This window comes from Struthio camelus, chromosome 7, assembly GCF_040807025.1.
Source record: "Struthio camelus isolate bStrCam1 chromosome 7, bStrCam1.hap1, whole genome shotgun sequence".
Classification (NCBI taxonomy): Eukaryota; Metazoa; Chordata; class Aves; order Struthioniformes; family Struthionidae; genus Struthio; species Struthio camelus.
The window spans coordinates 22,128,664-22,147,019 of NC_090948.1; the positions used below are offsets into that span (position 1 = coordinate 22,128,664).

The following is an 18,356-nucleotide window of genomic DNA, read 5'->3' on the forward strand; positions in this document are numbered from 1 at the left end:
TATCCCACTTTATGTCCTTTTTTTGTATCAAAATAATTTCACTATTGTTCAGAAAGACTAAACAAAACACACAAGCCTTTCTACTCACAATATATCATTCTTCTTGTCACTCCATGCGATTTTTGATGGAATGAGAAAAGGGTTTTAGAGTTCTGTTAGTTAGTTCTATGAGAACTTGCAGCCCGCTATATTTCATTCAGTTAATTTATAATTAACATGTTCTGTACTCAAGGAATGGTCTTATATGGTCCTAGGAAATTGTATAGCATTATATATAGCAAGACGTTTTTGTGAGTGAGAAATAAATGAGCTGTCCTACCATACATAGTAACCAGAAATTTGGAATGAAGCCCAAATTCAGTAATAATTTATGTTTTATCAACTTCCCTGGAGTTTTAACCTTCATTATCCCTGCTACTACTTTACTATTAAAAAGAAAGTCAGACAAAATTATTTCAATATATATTTTAGAGTTCTATACCTAAAAGGGCGTTAATAAGTTATTTTACTGTAGAACAAAAAGAACAGATTCCCTTCCAGGTCCCCCATGTCCCCTTTGATATATTTCCTACATCTATGTTCTACAACAAAACACAAGCACAGGTCACAATAGTTGCTTTGTATAGATGTCTCTAATTCCATATGAAAACATTGTTTGTTTTTTTCATATATAATCTGTTATTAATGGTGTATAACACTGTTTACATGGTGATGATTTTAGTAGAAAGCTTAGATCTGCAGTTTAAAATCTTGGATGCATTGTTCTAACTATACGGAGACTTTCTCCAAGTCCTGGCTTGCAAAGCTTTGACTTGAGCTATTTAAGAAGAAGAAGAAAAAAGAGTCTACTTGGCAAGAGCTTTAATTAGCAGAAATTTCCATGCTAGGAATATTATTCTGCATGAGCAGAAATTGCATAGCTCTTGCCTCTAGATGCCTTAGAGATGCCATTGATTGGCCATATTCAGAACAGGGGAATTATGTGACCCAGTGCTAATTTGAATTCCTTTACCAAACACATTTTTATTTCATCATCTCAGCTGCATAAAAGAGTCAAAGTACCAGAGCTTTAAAGACTCTGAATTCCTGCTGTTCTGCAATAAAATAAGGCAAGAAATATTAGCCATCCCTGGTTGATTCTTTAATTCTTTCCCAACAATGTCAAAGTATCAGTGTCCTACAGGTTTTAGTGCAGGTTAAAGACTGATACAAAGTGTATGCTTGAATAGGAATTTGGAGTGAGTTAAGGGGAGAGAGAACATTTTAATGGGACATTGGTCCAAAATAGCCCAGCTTGTTCCTACCTCCTGCTGCCTCTTCCTCCTTTTCACAGGACCTTGATTGTATAGAAACAGTACAGACAAAAACCACAAACAACAAAAGGTTCGCTCACACCCCCAGCGGAGGTCATGAGCATGCTACCATGGAGAAAAAAAAAAAAAGCATCAAAGGATGGTCTGGCTTATTTATAAGCAAAGAGTAATTAATGGGAGGTTTGATACTTTAGCAACTTATGTTTGGGCAAATTTGTATTTGCAAATTGTTCATTTCATACATTCAAGGGGCACAGAGCAACGTGGCCTGCTGCTAATTTTAAAAATGAATCAAACCTTTCTTTGCCATGATCCAAAAACTACAAACTTGTGGTTCAGAGGCTTTCAATAGTATCTGCTCAGATTTGACACTCCAAGGTTAGAAAATCACAAAAGAGTTGTGTTATACACCGCAACAGTAGCTTTTTCCAACAATTTTTCAATTATTGCATTGTGTACTCTCCAAGAAAAGTAACTGTCTTGGCTACCAGAGGACAAGCTCGAAAAAAGAGGCAGAATGAACAAATTTACTTAAAATATACCACTCACCCTTACAGGTTATCTTTAAAACTGCTATTCATTATAACAGCATTTATATCCACTGGGTGACTATAAACAATGATTCTGAACTACCTGTGCCACGTGATGAATAAGCACAACATGCACCACTCACTTTTAAATCAACCCTCGACGACCTAAGCTATCTAAATCCTTCAGAAATTCACCTCGGTATTCTCCTCCTTCAGATCACACATGGAAGTACCCCAGTGACGAAAGTCCACCCTGCGCAGCCCCTTTAACCCCTACTATTTAAGTATCTGCTTGGAATTATCGGTGACCCTTGCTGCACCCCTGGCTAGTTCACACTGGCTCTTCCAGAGCACAGATCTGCCGGGGACTTTGCTCTCCTCCAGGGTCCTTGCAACAAACCCTGTTTAAAGCATTGCCTTTCTGGGAAGGCACCGCCAGCGCTGCTGCTCCAAACGGAAAAATCCCTTCCACTCCTTCTGCACGCATGTGTGCAACCTTTCCTCCTCATGCTCTCCCTGCCACTCGTCCGCTCGCCCGTCCTCCTGTCCTTTCCCACTGCCTGCCTCTCCCGCTACCCCCGTTTTCTATTTCCTTTCATCTTCTAGAAACGGTTTCCTCGCCCCCGCCCCACTGGCGCACACAGCCAAGGTGCCGTCCTGCAGCAGCGCTCGCTGCCCCGGCGGCGGCGGTGACATGTGTCTCCAATCAGCGGCTGAGCGCTAATTAATTTAGAACCTTTCCCCGCTACGCTTTAAAGAGCGGGGAAGCCCCAGCTTGGAGGAATGCAGCGTCCCCTCCTGCGAGCTCCCCCAGCACCCAGAGCCCCTCAGCCCGCCCGGCCCTGCTCCCGCTCCGCCGCCCCCGGGCCGGAGCTCCTCGCCCCGCAGGCGAGGGGATTGGCCCGGCGGCGGCGGCATCAGCAGCAGCGGCGGGGGGGGCCGCCCCCACCCCACCCCGCCGGCCGCCCGGCCCCGCCGCCGCCCCCTCGCCCCGGTGCGGCAGGGCCAACCGGGAGACCCAGAGGCAGGCAGCGCCCGAGCTGCCGCCGCGCCGCCCCGCGCCCGGCTGTCCCGCTGCGCTCCGCTGCTTCCCTGCGGCCCCCGCAGCATCGCCGATGGCCGCCCGCCTGACCTGCTGCCTCCTGCTGTGGGCCGTGGGCCATGGGGGCTGCCGCTCGCCGGCGGGGGAGGGTGCCGGCAGCCAGCCCCGCTGCCCCGCCGAGCCGCCGCCTGCCCGCGGCTTGGCCTCCCCCGGCCGCCGCCCCCGCGGGGGCTCTTCCCCGTCGCCCGCGCTGGGCAGCATCGCTCAGGACATGGTAGCTGTCCACATGCTTAAGCTCTACGAGAAGTACAACCGGGAAGGGAGCCGGCCCGGCGACGGCAACACGGTCCGCAGCTTCAAAGCCAGGCCAGGTAAGAGCACCCGGGCGGGAGCGGGGGGCGCCTTTAGCCCCTTCGCTTCCTTTTCGCCTGAAAACGACGGGCTTCCCCCGCGCTTGTCCGTGACTGCGGGGGCGTCGCGCTGCTGCAGGGGTCCGCGCAGCCGGGTGAAGGCTGGAGGACCCCTACTACCACCGACACGTACGCGGTGTCTCCCCTCCGCGTCGCCTTCGTAGACGCCCTCCCCTCCCCCGAGAATATTTGCAACAAGACAGCGTCTCTCTCTCTCCAGAAGGCCTCTCCCTTGCTGTGGGTGCAAGCCATCAGCACAGGAAGCGCTTTCCCCAGTGCGCGTCGCCCTCGGTCGAAAGATCTTTCCTGAGATACTTTGAGCACAAAACTAGCAGCGGTTGCTGCTCCAGCCTTAGGTCCTCTCACCCCGGCTCTTCTCACGCTTTCAGAAGCTGCTGCTACGAACAGTGCCGCCTACGGGACCGTCTAAGACTGCTCGGGATCTTAAATCCGTTGCACTGCTTAAACCTGAAGAGATGGCTCTCTGACCTCCCTCTCCTTCGTTTTCCTTGCTTTGATATGAGGGTGTGAGAGTAGATATGCTCCGTCAAAAACGCATGTTCATTATACACTTGGTACTTCAAAGTGATAGATGAGTTTTGCTTAGCTAATGCTTTTAAAACTCGTTATCCTTTGCCATAGAAATTCAAAATGCATCATTTCTGAGAAATGCCTTCCTCCTCTGGTTAACTTCTAGAAATTGTAACTCGAATCTTAGTTATTAAACTAAGAATCATAGCTCCCGGAATATCATTTTTGTTACATTTCCAGAAGCTGTCATTTTTATAAGCATATTTGATAAATGAATTCAAAATTTGCTCTTATCAGCTTCATTCTTACATTTAAGATCTAATGTGTAAAATACAATGCAACATCACAGCATTTACTAGTAAATGGTTACTATAACATTGCACATGAAATCACATCCTCTCGTGCACCTCGATTTCTATGTAAAATATAATGTTAAAGTCTTTTTTTAAAAAAAAAAAAAAAAGAGGAGGAGCAAATGAGTCCATGGAAGAGTATGTGGCTAATGAAAATATCTAGAAGTCTATCAGGATTTAAAGCAAAGCCAGATACATGAGAAGGAATTAAATCCTCATGCTTTAGATCATTAACTGGCCACTAATAGGGGTTAGGAAGGAACTTCCACTGTGGGTAAGTTATTCCATGACCTCTTCCTCCTATTCTTACTTTCTTGTGAACCAGCTGATAATGGCTGCTACCTGAACAAGGCCCTGAACCACAAATCTGTTTTGGTAGGAAAACAAGAATTTTTATCTTTCTTTACTTGTTCAGTAGATTAATGAAAAATGACTTAGGCATAAGCAGTTAAGTTATATCTTAAAACACTGAACTAGCATGCCATTTAAACAACAGTTTTTCTTGCCCACAGATACACTGCTCTGAATAGTTACAGATCAGTACTATTTTGCTTACCTTGTAGTTCATAAAATCAAGGCATAGACACCTGCAAGTAACTCCTCTAGGGTTGGGCAGTGGAAATAAAGCACACCCTTGTCCAAAACTTGCATCTCCTGTTTCCCATCTGTGTACCTGCTCTGCTAGATCCCACCTCTCCCCAGTAGCATGGCATGAACGCAGAAGCTCCTCTGCTGTGTTCCCTTGTTATAATAACAATAAATGTTATTTCCTTGCATCTCATCAAACTATGGATGAGCAGTCTGAAATGAACCACAGAACAATACAAGATGAAAGGGAGCAGGGGAAGAACAACAGTATCTGGCATTACGTTTTGCTTTCTGTATCTCCTCCAAGAAATTCTAGCGTTCTTGTGCCTTAGAGGAGAAATCCACCATGTTCTTTTAGCAACATATGTGGAATGTCTGTTCCTTATAAAATACAGATGATACTTCTGATATTATTGAGATAAGCAAAACAGGCTAATGTCTATAATTTCCTTTTCATTATCCGAAGCAATGGATTTTTGTTTTGTTTTTTCACACCCACCCACCCTTCAGAAGATCTGTAAGGCTCTACGTTCTGTGCTGCACACTTAAAGCCATTTGTAACAGGACACTCAAGTACTGTTGTTTGCCAAAACAAGTGCTCCAAAATGGGGAAATGTCAGTCCCAAGTTATTTTGCTCCTCTGTCATGCGCTATTGAGGTCTCCTTAATTACACAACTGTATTGCCATTTAGCCCTTGTAGGATCTATACATCTTTTACATGGCATAAAGAGTTGACTATGGAGGAGAAATATTACATAGTAATCCAGTCAATGTAGAATATCAATTATGTGCCACATAAACTTTGCATATGGTCCAAGCTGTAGCTTTCTCATGTTTTTCTAACAGTACTAAACACTTCAGGAGGAGTGGTCCACAAACACCTAATCAGTTCCTCTTAACTCCCCTCCATAGGTGTTCACAAGAGATGGTTATTTCTCAGATAATGAGCTGACATGAAAAACGCACTTGACAAATTAGTTCATAGTCTTTTTATCTTGGCTGCTTCCTAGTTTTCAGGTAACTGTATCTTCAAAAAATAGCACCAATTGACTGAAGTTACATGGTCATGTTGTAACTGGCTTTGGACGTTGTCACATTTGTTCACTTATCAAGTTATTGTCCAGCATCATCTGGGTGTCTGAGATGGAGGAATTAGCCTTCGTAGCAGCATTCAGCTATACAAGCCATAAGGTTTCATCTCCCTGTAAATTGCCTCCTACGCCTCAGATTCATTCCCTGAACACTATCCCTCCTCTGTACTAAATGAGGCAAAGGCCTCAGTGAATGGGAGAAAATAAGCAGATATTTAATTAAGACTGCATCATAATGCATTATATGCAAGAAAGGCAAATCAGGATTACCTGGGGAACTGTAATTCTGACCTCTAGAGCCTTACAGTTGCTTTAACATAATTTCATAGATTAAAACATTTAAAATTAATTCTTGGCATATTTTTCCACACAAATGTGTATCATCAGCATATCATGTAAATCTGCATTGTTAACCTTCACTTACTGCAATGCTATAGTCTCTTATGTGGATTATCTATTAAAGCCTAGCACTTTCTTTCCCTGGCAACTTGCCTGTCTTTTCTCTACCCACCTCTTGCATGTATCCTCCAGAAATCTTGCCTGTATTCCTAACTTGAAGCTGTCTACAGTGACCAAAGGTAGATATAATCACTAAAAATATTAATAGCTTTAATGCATACAACTTACATAGCTGAACTTGGAGCAGACCTAAAAAAAAGTAACAGTTCTCAGTTTACAAATTGGTAAAAGCCTGAGTGACCTGACGAAATCTGATACATGTGACTAAGCTCCATCTAAAACTCAAGTCTCCTCAGTTCCTAAAAAACTCATACTTCTAGGCTCTTGGCTTTTCAGCAGCTACAGCTTCACAAGAACCTATTCTCTCCTGCAAAGAATCTTGGCTTTTGAGGGGTTCATTTCATTTTGGAATACAGAACAAATTTAGATAAATTAAAATTCCCTTTCTATGAACCATCATTTCAAATTCTCTTCACATTTGAAGCCCTGGGACTCTGGTGCCTTTACCCAGTGCCTTTACCCAGTGATGAATATGCCCAAAAGTCACATCTATAAAACTGATGGTGCTGGGAGCATAACTTCATCTGGAACTTGGCATGCACTACTAATAATAATAAATAGATTTCAATTGCACACAGAGCTCATGTAGGGAGAGGCAGTGGATAGACTTTTTTCTTTTTTAAACATGTCTTCCGAAATGCACAAACATCAACAACAGCCTGGTGTTCTAAAGGAAATACTACGATTATTCTTCTATTTGGTCTGGAAAGTAGTCTAGCAGCATAGAAATGCTTGCTCTTGTGCAATTTCTAGACTCCAAAGACTTGAGTCAAATCTAAACTCTAAGTTTTTCATGGTCTCAGCATCTGTGCCTAAGACTACAGTTGATCAAAAGGGAGTGGTTTGACAGAAATCCTATCCTGAACTGATAGAAACAAGTAGGTTCCCAAGGAACCCTGCTCCTGTTAGCCTCCCTGCCACCTATGAAAATGGTATGTGGGTACCTGTATCAGTGCAGGTGGTTCCACTTCACTGCATCAGGAAAAAAATATAGATGGTGTAAATTTACTGGTGACATGGACATTGCCAACTTGAACACTGGTACTTTCAGACTGTGTATGTAGGCCAGGCATTGATGAACATCCTAACCTACTGTGGTTTTGTCCGAATGATGGTTCCAGCCAACAGACATCTGAACTGGAAGACAGGAAGCACCAATTTAGTTGAGATGTGGTACTACTAATTTTCACCTTTCAGATGAAACTGCGCTTAAAAGGAAGAACATTCTGACAGGTGGCAGTTAACAGGACTGCCTTTTTGTAGTTAGCTGCCAACATTTCTGTGGTTCATCATCAACAGTACATGTAAAAAGAAACCTAAGCTCCTCTGGAAAGACTGGCTGTTGGAGGTTGCCAGAGAATTTCTCTGCTGCCAGAGAATTTCCAGGTATGTCAAGAAGGGTTGCCAGAGGGTTTGTCCGTTTAACTAAAGGTGTAAACTTACCCACTGAAGTCCTTTAATGACTTCTAAGTACCAGACTAAGCTTGAGAGAACAGGAGTCATTTCCTGGTTCTCCCACCACTTTCCTGTATATTCATTCTTCAGCAAGTCATCCACTCTTTTTTTTCCTGTGCCTCCTATTGAGCCGTAAAATGAGGCGAGTAATCTTCCTTTTGTTCATTATGAAGAACGGATTTTTGTCAGGGACTGTCTGCTATGGCACATATAGCATATATGTGTTCTCACTTAAGGCTGATGTGATACCACGGATGCCACACACACAGTGAAGTTCAAAGAACAAGAGAGGTGCTGTCAAAAACTAACATCAATAAAGAGATGATGGCTCTATCTAGGGATCCTATCTGTACTAGTGCCAAAGGAAAAACTATGTTTAAGAAGTGCTGCCAACATCATTTGTTCTCTGAAACACAAAATTGGTGACTCTCAACATGGACAAAAATACCTAGATGATTACCTCAGGCCTTACAGCAGGGGCATTTCACTTGTCCCAAAAGAAGTTTGGACTCCTTGTAGTTAGACTACTCTGAGGCTCTTCCATAGCTCAACAGACTTAAATGAGAAAATCAGTCTAAATGTTCCCCTTCCCATCATGTTAATTATACTCTGACATGCTCTAATCCTCTCTAGTGAATGATATAGATCTGGAGGTAAGCATAGATGTGAAATAAGTTTAGCACTTAAATAAGCCTGGGATACTTGTTTGTTTTTTGTTTTTAAACAAACACCAAACAAAACAAAACAACCCTTGGGTGCCAAATATGCTGTGAAGGTTTTCTGATTCTGGGATTACATTTTAACTAACTAAGAGGGGTTTCTACAGTTTGAATAAGCCTAGAGTAAACAGTTATTACTATAAATTTGTTCCTGTTCCTTGAAGATGGGGCAGATATAACCTGGGTACAAATTGTTCAATTAGCTAAAAAGATGCTATATCCAATAGTTTGAATTGTAAGAGTCAGCTCCTATTGCATAGCAATAGACTTCAAGCAGATCAAAACATGTCTTAAAAGCAAAGTAGGTTTCACAATGCTTTGAACAAAGCTCCTAAATGATGTATATAGAAAGGAGGGTTGCTCTTTAGGGTTACAGCCTCCAAAATCTGGGGGGAAATGCTTATTTCCAGCTACCTTGTGATACGTCTCTCATATGTACGTTACTTCCCACAATGAATTTCATATGCTGTTGGGCAGTCAGTCAGCACCCAGTGATCTTCCAGAAATCTCTGCAGTCAACTTCAGATTAGACTATCTTGAATATTGATTGTAAAGTTGGTTTTCAGCTAATTTACTGAGAAGGGATTTGAAAGATTCAGGTACAATTCTGAGCTCTGCCAAGGGCAAGTTGTACAGCCTCAGCCTTTCTGAGCTTGACTTCGTTATTAATGGAATAGAAGCAAGGATTCTTTTCTTGACTGTTTGGACTGAAAGCCAGTCTGAAACTGAAATCTCTGGGCAGAGATTTATCCTTTACGTATTCAGAAGTTGTGCAGCATGTTGGACACTCCTGATGCTATTGTAATACTGCTATTAGAGATTGATTTTTCTTCCTCTTATTCACCACAGTTTTAAGCTAAAGTAACTCCAATGAGCTCACTATACTACCTAGTCTGAAGTGGGTAAGTGAAAAGTAAAGTTTGTTGATCCACTTATTTAGCAATAGGTGGTTTGACTACCATTTTTGGTCTCATGTATTTATCTGTTTTTCTTGCTCTCTCGTAGAATTCTTGGCCCAAAAGCCCTTGTACTGTTTCAATCTGACATCAATGCAGGATTCAGAGATGATCCTTGCAGCCACGTTCCACTTCTACACTGACAAACGCCCCCGGCACCGTGAAGCGTTTTGTAAGCGGTCCAAGAACTCATCCTGCCGCCTCCTTCTCCTGCCTCAGATCTTGCGGCTCAACATCATTTTCCAAAGCATTCCCCAGAACTCTGCCTATGGACTAGTGAAAGGGAACATCACTGTGTTTCTTCAAAGACGAGGGGCTTGGCATGCAAAGGACATTTCACATATCATAAAAGAATCAAAACGGGTGGGAGAGCTCATTCTCTGTGCTGAGCTTGATTCTGGAGAGAAATACCAGGGTTTCCCTGAACTGGTTGCCAGTCATTTGCCTTATATACTGGTTTATGCCAATGATCTTGCAATCTCTGAACCAAATAGTGTAGCAGTCACCCTACAGCGTTATGACCCATTTCCTTCCAATGATGGGGACCCAAATCTATCCCCAAATGCTTCTACTGATACGCGAGTGAGGAGGGATACATACCCCTCTAGCTCTGTTCAGAACAATGAGTTGCCAGAAGTAGAATACAACAAATACAGTAAACATGATATATGGGAGAATGCCTACAAGTCCTTGAAACCAAAAGCCTCACGCAAAGATCGAAGGAGAAAAGGGCAAGAAAATACAGAAACACTCTCAAAATCTCAGGTGCTAAATTTTGATGAGAAAACAATGAAGAAAGCAAGGCGAAAACAATGGAATGAGCCGAGGATTTGTTCAAGAAGATACATGAAAGTTGACTTTGCTGATATTGGCTGGAATGAATGGATCATATCTCCAAAATCCTTTGATGCCTACTACTGTGCAGGAGCATGTGAATTTCCAATGCCCAAGGTAGTATGCCTTTTCACTGTTGTTAACCTGCAAACATAGTCTAATAGATCTACTGTTTTAACTATCCAACTACTTTGCTAGTTACATTTAACCTTCTTCACTGTGTTCTGATGCTTTGCTCAGCCCAGATAATTTGAGCAATATCTTTTCTGTCAGCTTATGCATCAGAGAGCAGAAAAGATTCCAAGTTATCCTTAAGTGGAGTCTGAAAAATGAGAAAAATAACTGTCTCACATTTACTCTACTATTTCTTATTTTATATGTTGAAACTGCAACATAAAGACTTACGCAGCTTATTAAAATACAATCACACACACTAAACTATCAAGCTACTCTGGTGCAATAGCAGAAGCACACTCTTATATGCTAATAATGAAACAAACTACCATATCATAGTATATCCAAATTCCACTGGAAAAGCCTCATGGCAAAAATGCAGAGTAGCAATACTGAAGTATTTCTAATTAAAAAAAAAAAAAACTAACTGCTTTTCACTTTCAGAAAAAGAATGTTAGTTAAACTGACATTTGTGTCTCAAAATTCCCTGGCACTTTCTTAATTTATTAAATTCTTAAATTGAGACAATGTTGTTTGAATCAAAAAAAGTTGCTTTTATATATATATATCAGAAAATGCCAAATAGCTGTCTATTGCACTCTGGTTAATTCTAGTGTTTTGAATTCCTCCTATAGAAGCAGTGTGATATTTGCTAGCAAAGAGACAGACGGAAGTCTTGCTTTAGTGGAATTCTGCAGTAGCAAACTCCCCGTTCACTTGCCCTATGGCAAGAAGTAGAAATTTTGACTATCCCAAGTAGAACAATCCTCATTTTGTAGGACTTTCAGATAATGGGTGTAGAGGGAGGGTATGAAGCATTGTATAACCTGCATGTTCAGAAACTCGTATATAATTATTTTGCATTTATATCTGCAAATGGTCTGGTTATTCGTTCAACTGCCATTTTTGCATGTGGACATTTAATCTGCCTATAAATAACAGACTGTGCTTTACAGCAGAGAAACTCAAAACTTTGAGGCAGGAATCAGCTTTCTATAGAGAGAGACTGACGTATGTTTATACTGAAATCAGGAGTATGATTGCAGGAAGAGTTGGTAGTTTAAGTCCAGAAACAGTAGAAGTCCAGACTTCAGGGCAAGGTACACAAATCTACCCAGGCCACATATATTCTTGAGTAGCTGGTCAGTGCTGAAGTCTGTGTTGATAAGACTTAGCTATTGATAATACAAACTAGTAAAAGCTGGTGCTGGCTTACATGAAATTTCACTTTTTGGATGCAGCATAAAGATATCATATGACACAAAGACTACTTAACGTGCCCAAAACAAAACCGATCTGGCAATGCGAGTCATGTGCCATAGACTCACAACCTATTTCACCACTCATAAACACCAAAGCAAAAAAAAAAAAAAAAGGGAGAGAGATTTTGAATATATATGACTTATTGTGAGCAAAACAGTATGATACAGGAAAGCTGAAAGAACCAAAAGAGATTAGATTTTTTTTAGTTGGACTAATAAGAAATAATATATATATTATATTGCAAATTTAAGTAACACTTACAGGTAAGAAATTAAATGTTCTAGAATGTAGATTCTCTTGTAAACTAAAAGCTCTTATTTTAGTTCTCATTTTTACACTATATTTGTTTTATAGAGAAATTAATGTAGCTGCACTAGCATCTTGGTGCCAAAAACTCAGAACATTTTATAATCAAATCACAGATGCACAGATCTGGAGATTTTTGGTTTGACTGTCTAGTTGGGTTTGCTTTGGAAGAGGTTTACTATTGTTAGTTTGTAACTTCTACTTCTAAGAGAACATAATCCTAAAATATACAGGCGGATTCACAATTGTAACTTTTAAATATGACTGTCTTCAATTGAACAATGCCTAGGACATTAGCATACTTGAATAAAGGCTTTAGCTATCCAGGTCAGTGTATGAAAATTGCTAAATATTGTGGAGGGAGAAATAGTCTTTGTTCTTGTAAATATACCGGGGCATTAAACACTTGATCACCTCAAAAACCCTAAGTCAGGAAAGCACATACATGATCTTGGTAGTCGTTAAGTCAAAGGCCAGATTGAGGCTATTCATGAAGACTTAAGTCTATGCTAGTCAACCTGTGATGGGCAACACATAAGTTGTTATTAATAGGCAAGACTAAGCGCTCTTAAAAACAATGATCTTAAAAACAAGATATTCTTTTATATCTTAAAAACAAGATATTCTCTTTTAACTGTGGAGACAGAATTGCACTTATACACTTAGGATGTTAAGAATCATGAAATCATAAAATTTTTGTAATATCACTTCATCAGTTCGCACATCTACTACCTGAATAACTGCAATTCTTAATCTACACACAAAACAGCTCCAGTAAAATTTTGTCATGGCAAGTTCATTTACTTTACTGCCTTATTCCCTGAACTGTGAGGGAGAAGACTAGCTTATATGGTTCATAAATGGTTGGCTGCACTGCTGCGCTTGCCAAATAAATGCTAGTTCTAGGTATGGATTTACTGAGGTAGAAATAGATGGCGATAGGCACAAGGGAGAGGAAGTGCTAGACATACTTAATGATCCTCTACCTTCATTACCATCTCCTGGTGTGGCTAATGTTTCTGCATCGTATTATACTGTCATCTGGCAATGCAGCACCTTCCGTTTGTCACCGTAAGGAATAGTTAGCTCTACCCCACAATTCCATAGATGGATTTTGATAGCATGGATATCTGGCTGCTAGGACTGAGCTCCACCAACCAGAGAGGGTAAAGTATGTTTACCCAGAAAGTTTAAAGTGAATTGCTAATTAAGACAATCTAAATCATTCAAGCAGGTAGATGCTGTTGCTTAGCTAATAGATCTGTTAAATAGCTTTTGACTTATTCCTGGAAACAGTTAGGCTACAGCAGCCCAGGGTTTGCCCTGTAAAATTATCCATGACTTCTTTACTCCTGAATATGAGAATAGGCTCTAAGGGCTTCATGCATCTAACTTTTCTATGAAGTCATCTTCTTCAGAGAAGATCTGTATACGAAATACTATCTTGAGACATCAGTGTCTTCCAGATGTGAGGGTATATTACTGATATCACCTCCAGGACTGTGGCTTTGTCAAGATAACCTCTGTTCTCAGCTGCTATAAGATTATTGCTGCATTAGTTTGAATAGTGTTTAGCTGACTTCTGCTGCTATGTCAGGACTCTGGTTCAGTGTCCATAAGCATCACTGGGAAACCAGTATTTTGAAATGTCCCTTCTCTGACCTACATTCATTAGAACACTCTTGATTTTGTCCTAAGGGAGTCTCAGTTCATGAGCTTCATTTTGAGTGTAGTGTTCAAACCTGAAAATAAAACTTTCCTGAAGCTAGAAAGTGTTGCTTATTAAGATGTGGGGGAGGGTGCTTTTTGCAAGGCAAATTTCATGATAAAAAACCACATGTTTTAAAAGGAATGGAAAAGCCAGGAAGAAGGGGAGGAGCTATGGTTTTCAAACCTGCTGTTTAGCTGCTTTTCAACTCCAATCACACCTTCTGTTTTCTGAGGCCCAAACTGTTCCTGAACTAGGATTGTCCTGAAGGTGAGGTAAGAGCAGAATCTGCTCTGCTGTATAGAACTTAATAGATGCCATTTAAGACATTACAACTGTCCTAGCACCATCACTACTGGGCATTCAACTCATTCCTGCAAGCTTACCACTGTAACACCTTGGTATGAAGGCTAGTGTGAAGCCTAGCCCAAGATCACTGAGCACTCAGGCCGAGCTTCCAGAGCAGCTGGAAACTTCTGGCCGGATGTGGGATGGGTGTGCTGTCCAGCTCTGCTGCAGAGGTAGGGCTCAGGCAGTCAGATCCTGTACTGAGCAACAGTCCATAATAAGCAGTGTCGTCTATGAGCGCTGTTGAGCATAGTGTCTACAGACTTTAAGGCAACAGAAACCTAATTAGTGCAGTCGCCTTGGTAGCCTGATTTACTCAGGCTGGATTATTCTGGACTGGTTTCAGGGGTGACAGCTTCCTGTGCTAGACCTGCCTCACATCTATTTGCTCCTTGCAGATATGTCAGACTGTATAGCTGGAGAACATCCTAGTGGGATCTTCTGCAGGTTCCTACTCAAGAATCCTGTAAGCCAGTAAGCAGGACTGAGGGCAATGATAGCCATCCCTTGCATGGGGTCAGCAAATTCTCTTGGAGTAACACATTAAGATCTGTAGCTGTTTCAAATAACACTCAAATAATAAAGGAGTTAGGAAGATTTCAGGAGTTTTTCATAATGGTTAAACAAGAGCTAGATTCTAGAAGCTCCATTTACTTGAATTTCCAAAGTCTGCAGCTGCTTATACACCTGTAAGTTACTTTTGTCTCCCTCTCGCTGTCCAGGTTTTCTGACACGGGCAGTGTGGGTAGGAGGCTATTTCTACTTCACATGGCAGCTGTGAGGCTAATTCACTGCTGCTTGTTCGTGGACAATATTGAAATCTAAAGATGAAGGGTGGCATAAGAGAGGAAGCTACTGCTAATTATGCCAAGATACTCTAAATATGAAAAGGCACTTTCCAGGATAGGTCATTTGTTGGAATTTGGATATAAGGATGCTCTCTTGAAGCCCCAGAGGATCAAGACTGGATTTCACAGTTTGATCTTGTAATGGTTCAAATGAGCACTTTCTTTAGTTCAGGAACCTCTGAAAGCTTCAGCAGTGATCAAGGTCTGATTCTGATTTTCTGACATGATCTTACACTTCAAGCAAGTACACCAAAATTGAATTATCCTAAAAAATGTCTCCTTTATGAAACCTAGACACTGTGTAACTTTCCACATTGAAAGTAAAAGTCAGGTGTTTTTCATAAGCACAATTCTTGTAATTTGAAAAGTAGGGAAGATATAAGAAACATTAACTCTTCTCACTTAAAGTATCTGCTTCCATGTCGAAGTGTGTGAAGTCCCTATTTGTTGTTCCACCTGAGATGCAGCTACAGATATGTTCTGATAGCAGTGAAAGATTTCATGTGTCTTGTATACCAAATCTGTGCAGACAACACCTGAAATTGTAGCAAAAAGCCTGATATGATCAATACAGGTTTGACTACCTATTACTGCACTCACTTGCTGAGACAATATTCAAGCATGATGACTGAACAGAAGCGACTGCAGCTTCAGCCTCAGTTGTGTGTTGCAACGTGCAACTGGAGCATATGCACTCCATACTATGCTGAGGCAACGGCAAAGAAAGACGGTGACTCCTCCACCTTTACCAGTAAAGCTGTGCTTGATGGTACATAGCTCAAGCAACAGAATTGGTGAAAACTGTTTAGTACTACTCAGTTGCTCAGACTACAAGGGTCAAGTGTAGCTTTTGAATAAATGCTAAAAATATAGGACTACCATTTAACTATTAAATAGCATATACTATTTATATAATCTTAACACTCCTTTTCTTATTCTCAATGTTCTTATACCTAAAAATCTCCATTCTGTCCTCTTCTCAAATATTTTTCCTTGTGTTGTTCTACTGCATACAAAAATCAATGGCAGAAGAAGGTGGCTCAGTATTCTGAACAGTAACAGCTGTTAAGCTGTTGTGAGCTCTCACTTTATATGCCTCCTGCCCTCCCAGCTTTTTGTTTTCTTCTCCCACTGTGAGGCTTGTTAGAACTTAAAAAAAAAAAAAAAAAAGCCCAGCAAGAAAGGCAGAGGGAAGCAGACAAACTACACATTTGTCATGGAGGTATGATGAGAACGGGTCTGTGAGGTTGCTTGATAATTTTAGGGTAACTCCCCCCTGTGGACACTGTTCCAGAAGCCCTGCTACATTAGAATTACTCTTTTAATATACAGTGGTTATTCCAGGAAAAAGTAACTAATTCTAGGTTAGTGAACATGAGAAGAATTACTCCTGGACTACATGAATAGTTATTTTGGAAAGAATTACAATGAACAATTTTCCCAGTCAGAGGGTGAGAAGACAAGAGATAACACTGTACGATGGAGAAGCACGCCCCACCTTAGCCATTTTCTCCTGCATGCCTGCCTCCAGAGTTTAATAAGTGCAGTCATGGACACTCTCCTCGGTTTTTCTAGGCTACTGAATGCTGGCTATGCCACCAGTGCCCTCCTCTGGTATTTACGAAGGCAGCACAAAGAGTACAAAATATCTGATAGATGCCTCCTGGGCAGGCAAGCTGGAAATGGGAGGGACTGACTGTGTTGCGCAGCCCTGTGGCTCATACAAGTATATTCACTTTTTTGAGAAACAAAAAATCATAATGTTGTCATTTTCCAAGCCTATTTGGGAAAGTGACTTCTCATAGATGAAGCAATAACTACTTCCTTCTATGTTGCAGATTGTCCGGCCATCAAACCATGCTACAATCCAGAGCATCGTAAAAGCAGTGGGCATCATTCCCGGCATTCCAGAGCCCTGCTGCGTTCCTGACAAAATGAACTCACTCAGTGTCCTCTTCTTAGATGAGAACAAAAACGTGGTTTTAAAGGTATATCCCAACATGTCAGTTGACACCTGTGCCTGCCGATAAGTTCATGCAAACACATCTTTAACAAGACCTAAATATCCTGCCCGACTACACTGAGAAAGTTGTGAATGGGAAATAAATCCACTGTTGTTAATGAGCAGATGCAAGCCTACAACTTCTACAGACAGCATGCAGAGAGACTAAAGCAGCACACCTGCTCACCTGGAAGGATATGTCTTAATATCGTCATTTGTCTTACAAAATTAACAGTGATTCACCTTCCAGGAAATCAATACTCTACAATTTCTTCTTAACCCATCTAGCTGAGAAACATGGTATATAGTGCAGAAATTTAAACGTAAAGTTTTCCATAATCAAAGGACTAAAATATGTTTTTATATGCTATTTTTCTATTTTATCTCCTCAGTTAACCAAGAAGATGGGAAGTGAACTTGCAAAGGCAGGCTTATTCTAGAATACCATTTGTGTACACAAATCAAAACTTTTTGCCTAAAACACTCATACTCTTAATCTGTATATTTATACTGAAAATGCTGTAATAAAGGGCTTAATATGTATATTTTCTTCAAGATTCAAGTGTAGTGTACTGTATAAGCTTTTACATATACAGTATGTTAATATAACCATTTTCGGTTACCCTTCCCTAATATATAATTTGTTCTACAAAAGACACATGTAATATCCCACACTCTTGGTTTGCTGGATGATTTCAGGTTGTTAAACATATATTCTCTGAGTAACACATACTATATAGTAATATGTTGAAATACTAAAAACAAAATAACTAAGATTTATATTTTTGTAAATTATACTTTATATCCTCTAGATTGTTACATGCTTTTAACAAAAGCTAATAAATTAAAGGTACAGTAGTATCTAAATATAGTTGAAATGTCTTTCTATAATCCACTTGGTTACATTCTGTTAATTAGATGGAAACATGTAAATGCATGTTAAGCTTGTCATAATGAACATCAATAGATTAAAGCCAGAAGGGAATATTTTGCTCATCTAGACTGACCTCCCACACAGCACAGATCAAAGAGCCTTGCCCAGTAGTTTCTGCATCATGGCTGAAACCTCTGTTTTGAGCTTGGGAATATCTTTGAAAAAAAGGCATACATTTGCCTTTAAAGATTTCAAGTGACAGAATATCTCTACTGGACTACAAGTAGTCATTCTAATAGTTAGTCATCTTTGTTAAAATGTAGCGGCTTACTCCTAGCCTGAATTTGTTGAGCTTTAGCTTCAATTCACTTGATCTTACTCTAACCTATTGCTATTAGGTCCCTTTTGTCTAATATTCAAAATACTTTCTCTGCGTATTTTTAATATATACAGCAGGCTCAGATTACATCTTGGCAAAGAATTAATAGGTA

The 18,356-nt window shown here is 40.8% G+C and overlaps 1 protein-coding gene across 1 annotated transcript; it reads left to right on the forward strand.

The window, feature by feature from the left end:
• Positions 1-2,845: 2,845 nt before the first annotated feature.
• GDF10 (growth differentiation factor 10) lies at positions 2,846-17,858 on the forward strand. The gene is made up of 3 exons (XM_009677926.2): positions 2,846-3,256; positions 9,558-10,459; positions 16,828-17,858. The coding sequence occupies exons 1-3, from the start codon at positions 2,959-2,961 to the stop codon at positions 17,017-17,019; spliced, it is 1,392 nt and encodes a 463-aa protein (XP_009676221.2). The 5' UTR covers positions 2,846-2,958; the 3' UTR covers positions 17,020-17,858.
• Positions 17,859-18,356: the final 498 nt, after the last annotated feature.

Excerpts from the sequence above, each read along its gene's own strand:
- GDF10 (XM_009677926.2), top strand. The coding sequence starts at position 2,959 with ATGGCCGCCCGCCTGACCTGCTGCCTCCTGCTGTGGGCCGTGGGCCAT. Across the intron at positions 3,257-9,557 it reads CAGCTTCAAAGCCAGGCCAG|AATTCTTGGCCCAAAAGCCC; the intron begins GTAAGAGCACCC and ends GCTCTCTCGTAG. Across the intron at positions 10,460-16,827 it reads GTGAATTTCCAATGCCCAAG|ATTGTCCGGCCATCAAACCA; the intron begins GTAGTATGCCTT and ends TCTATGTTGCAG.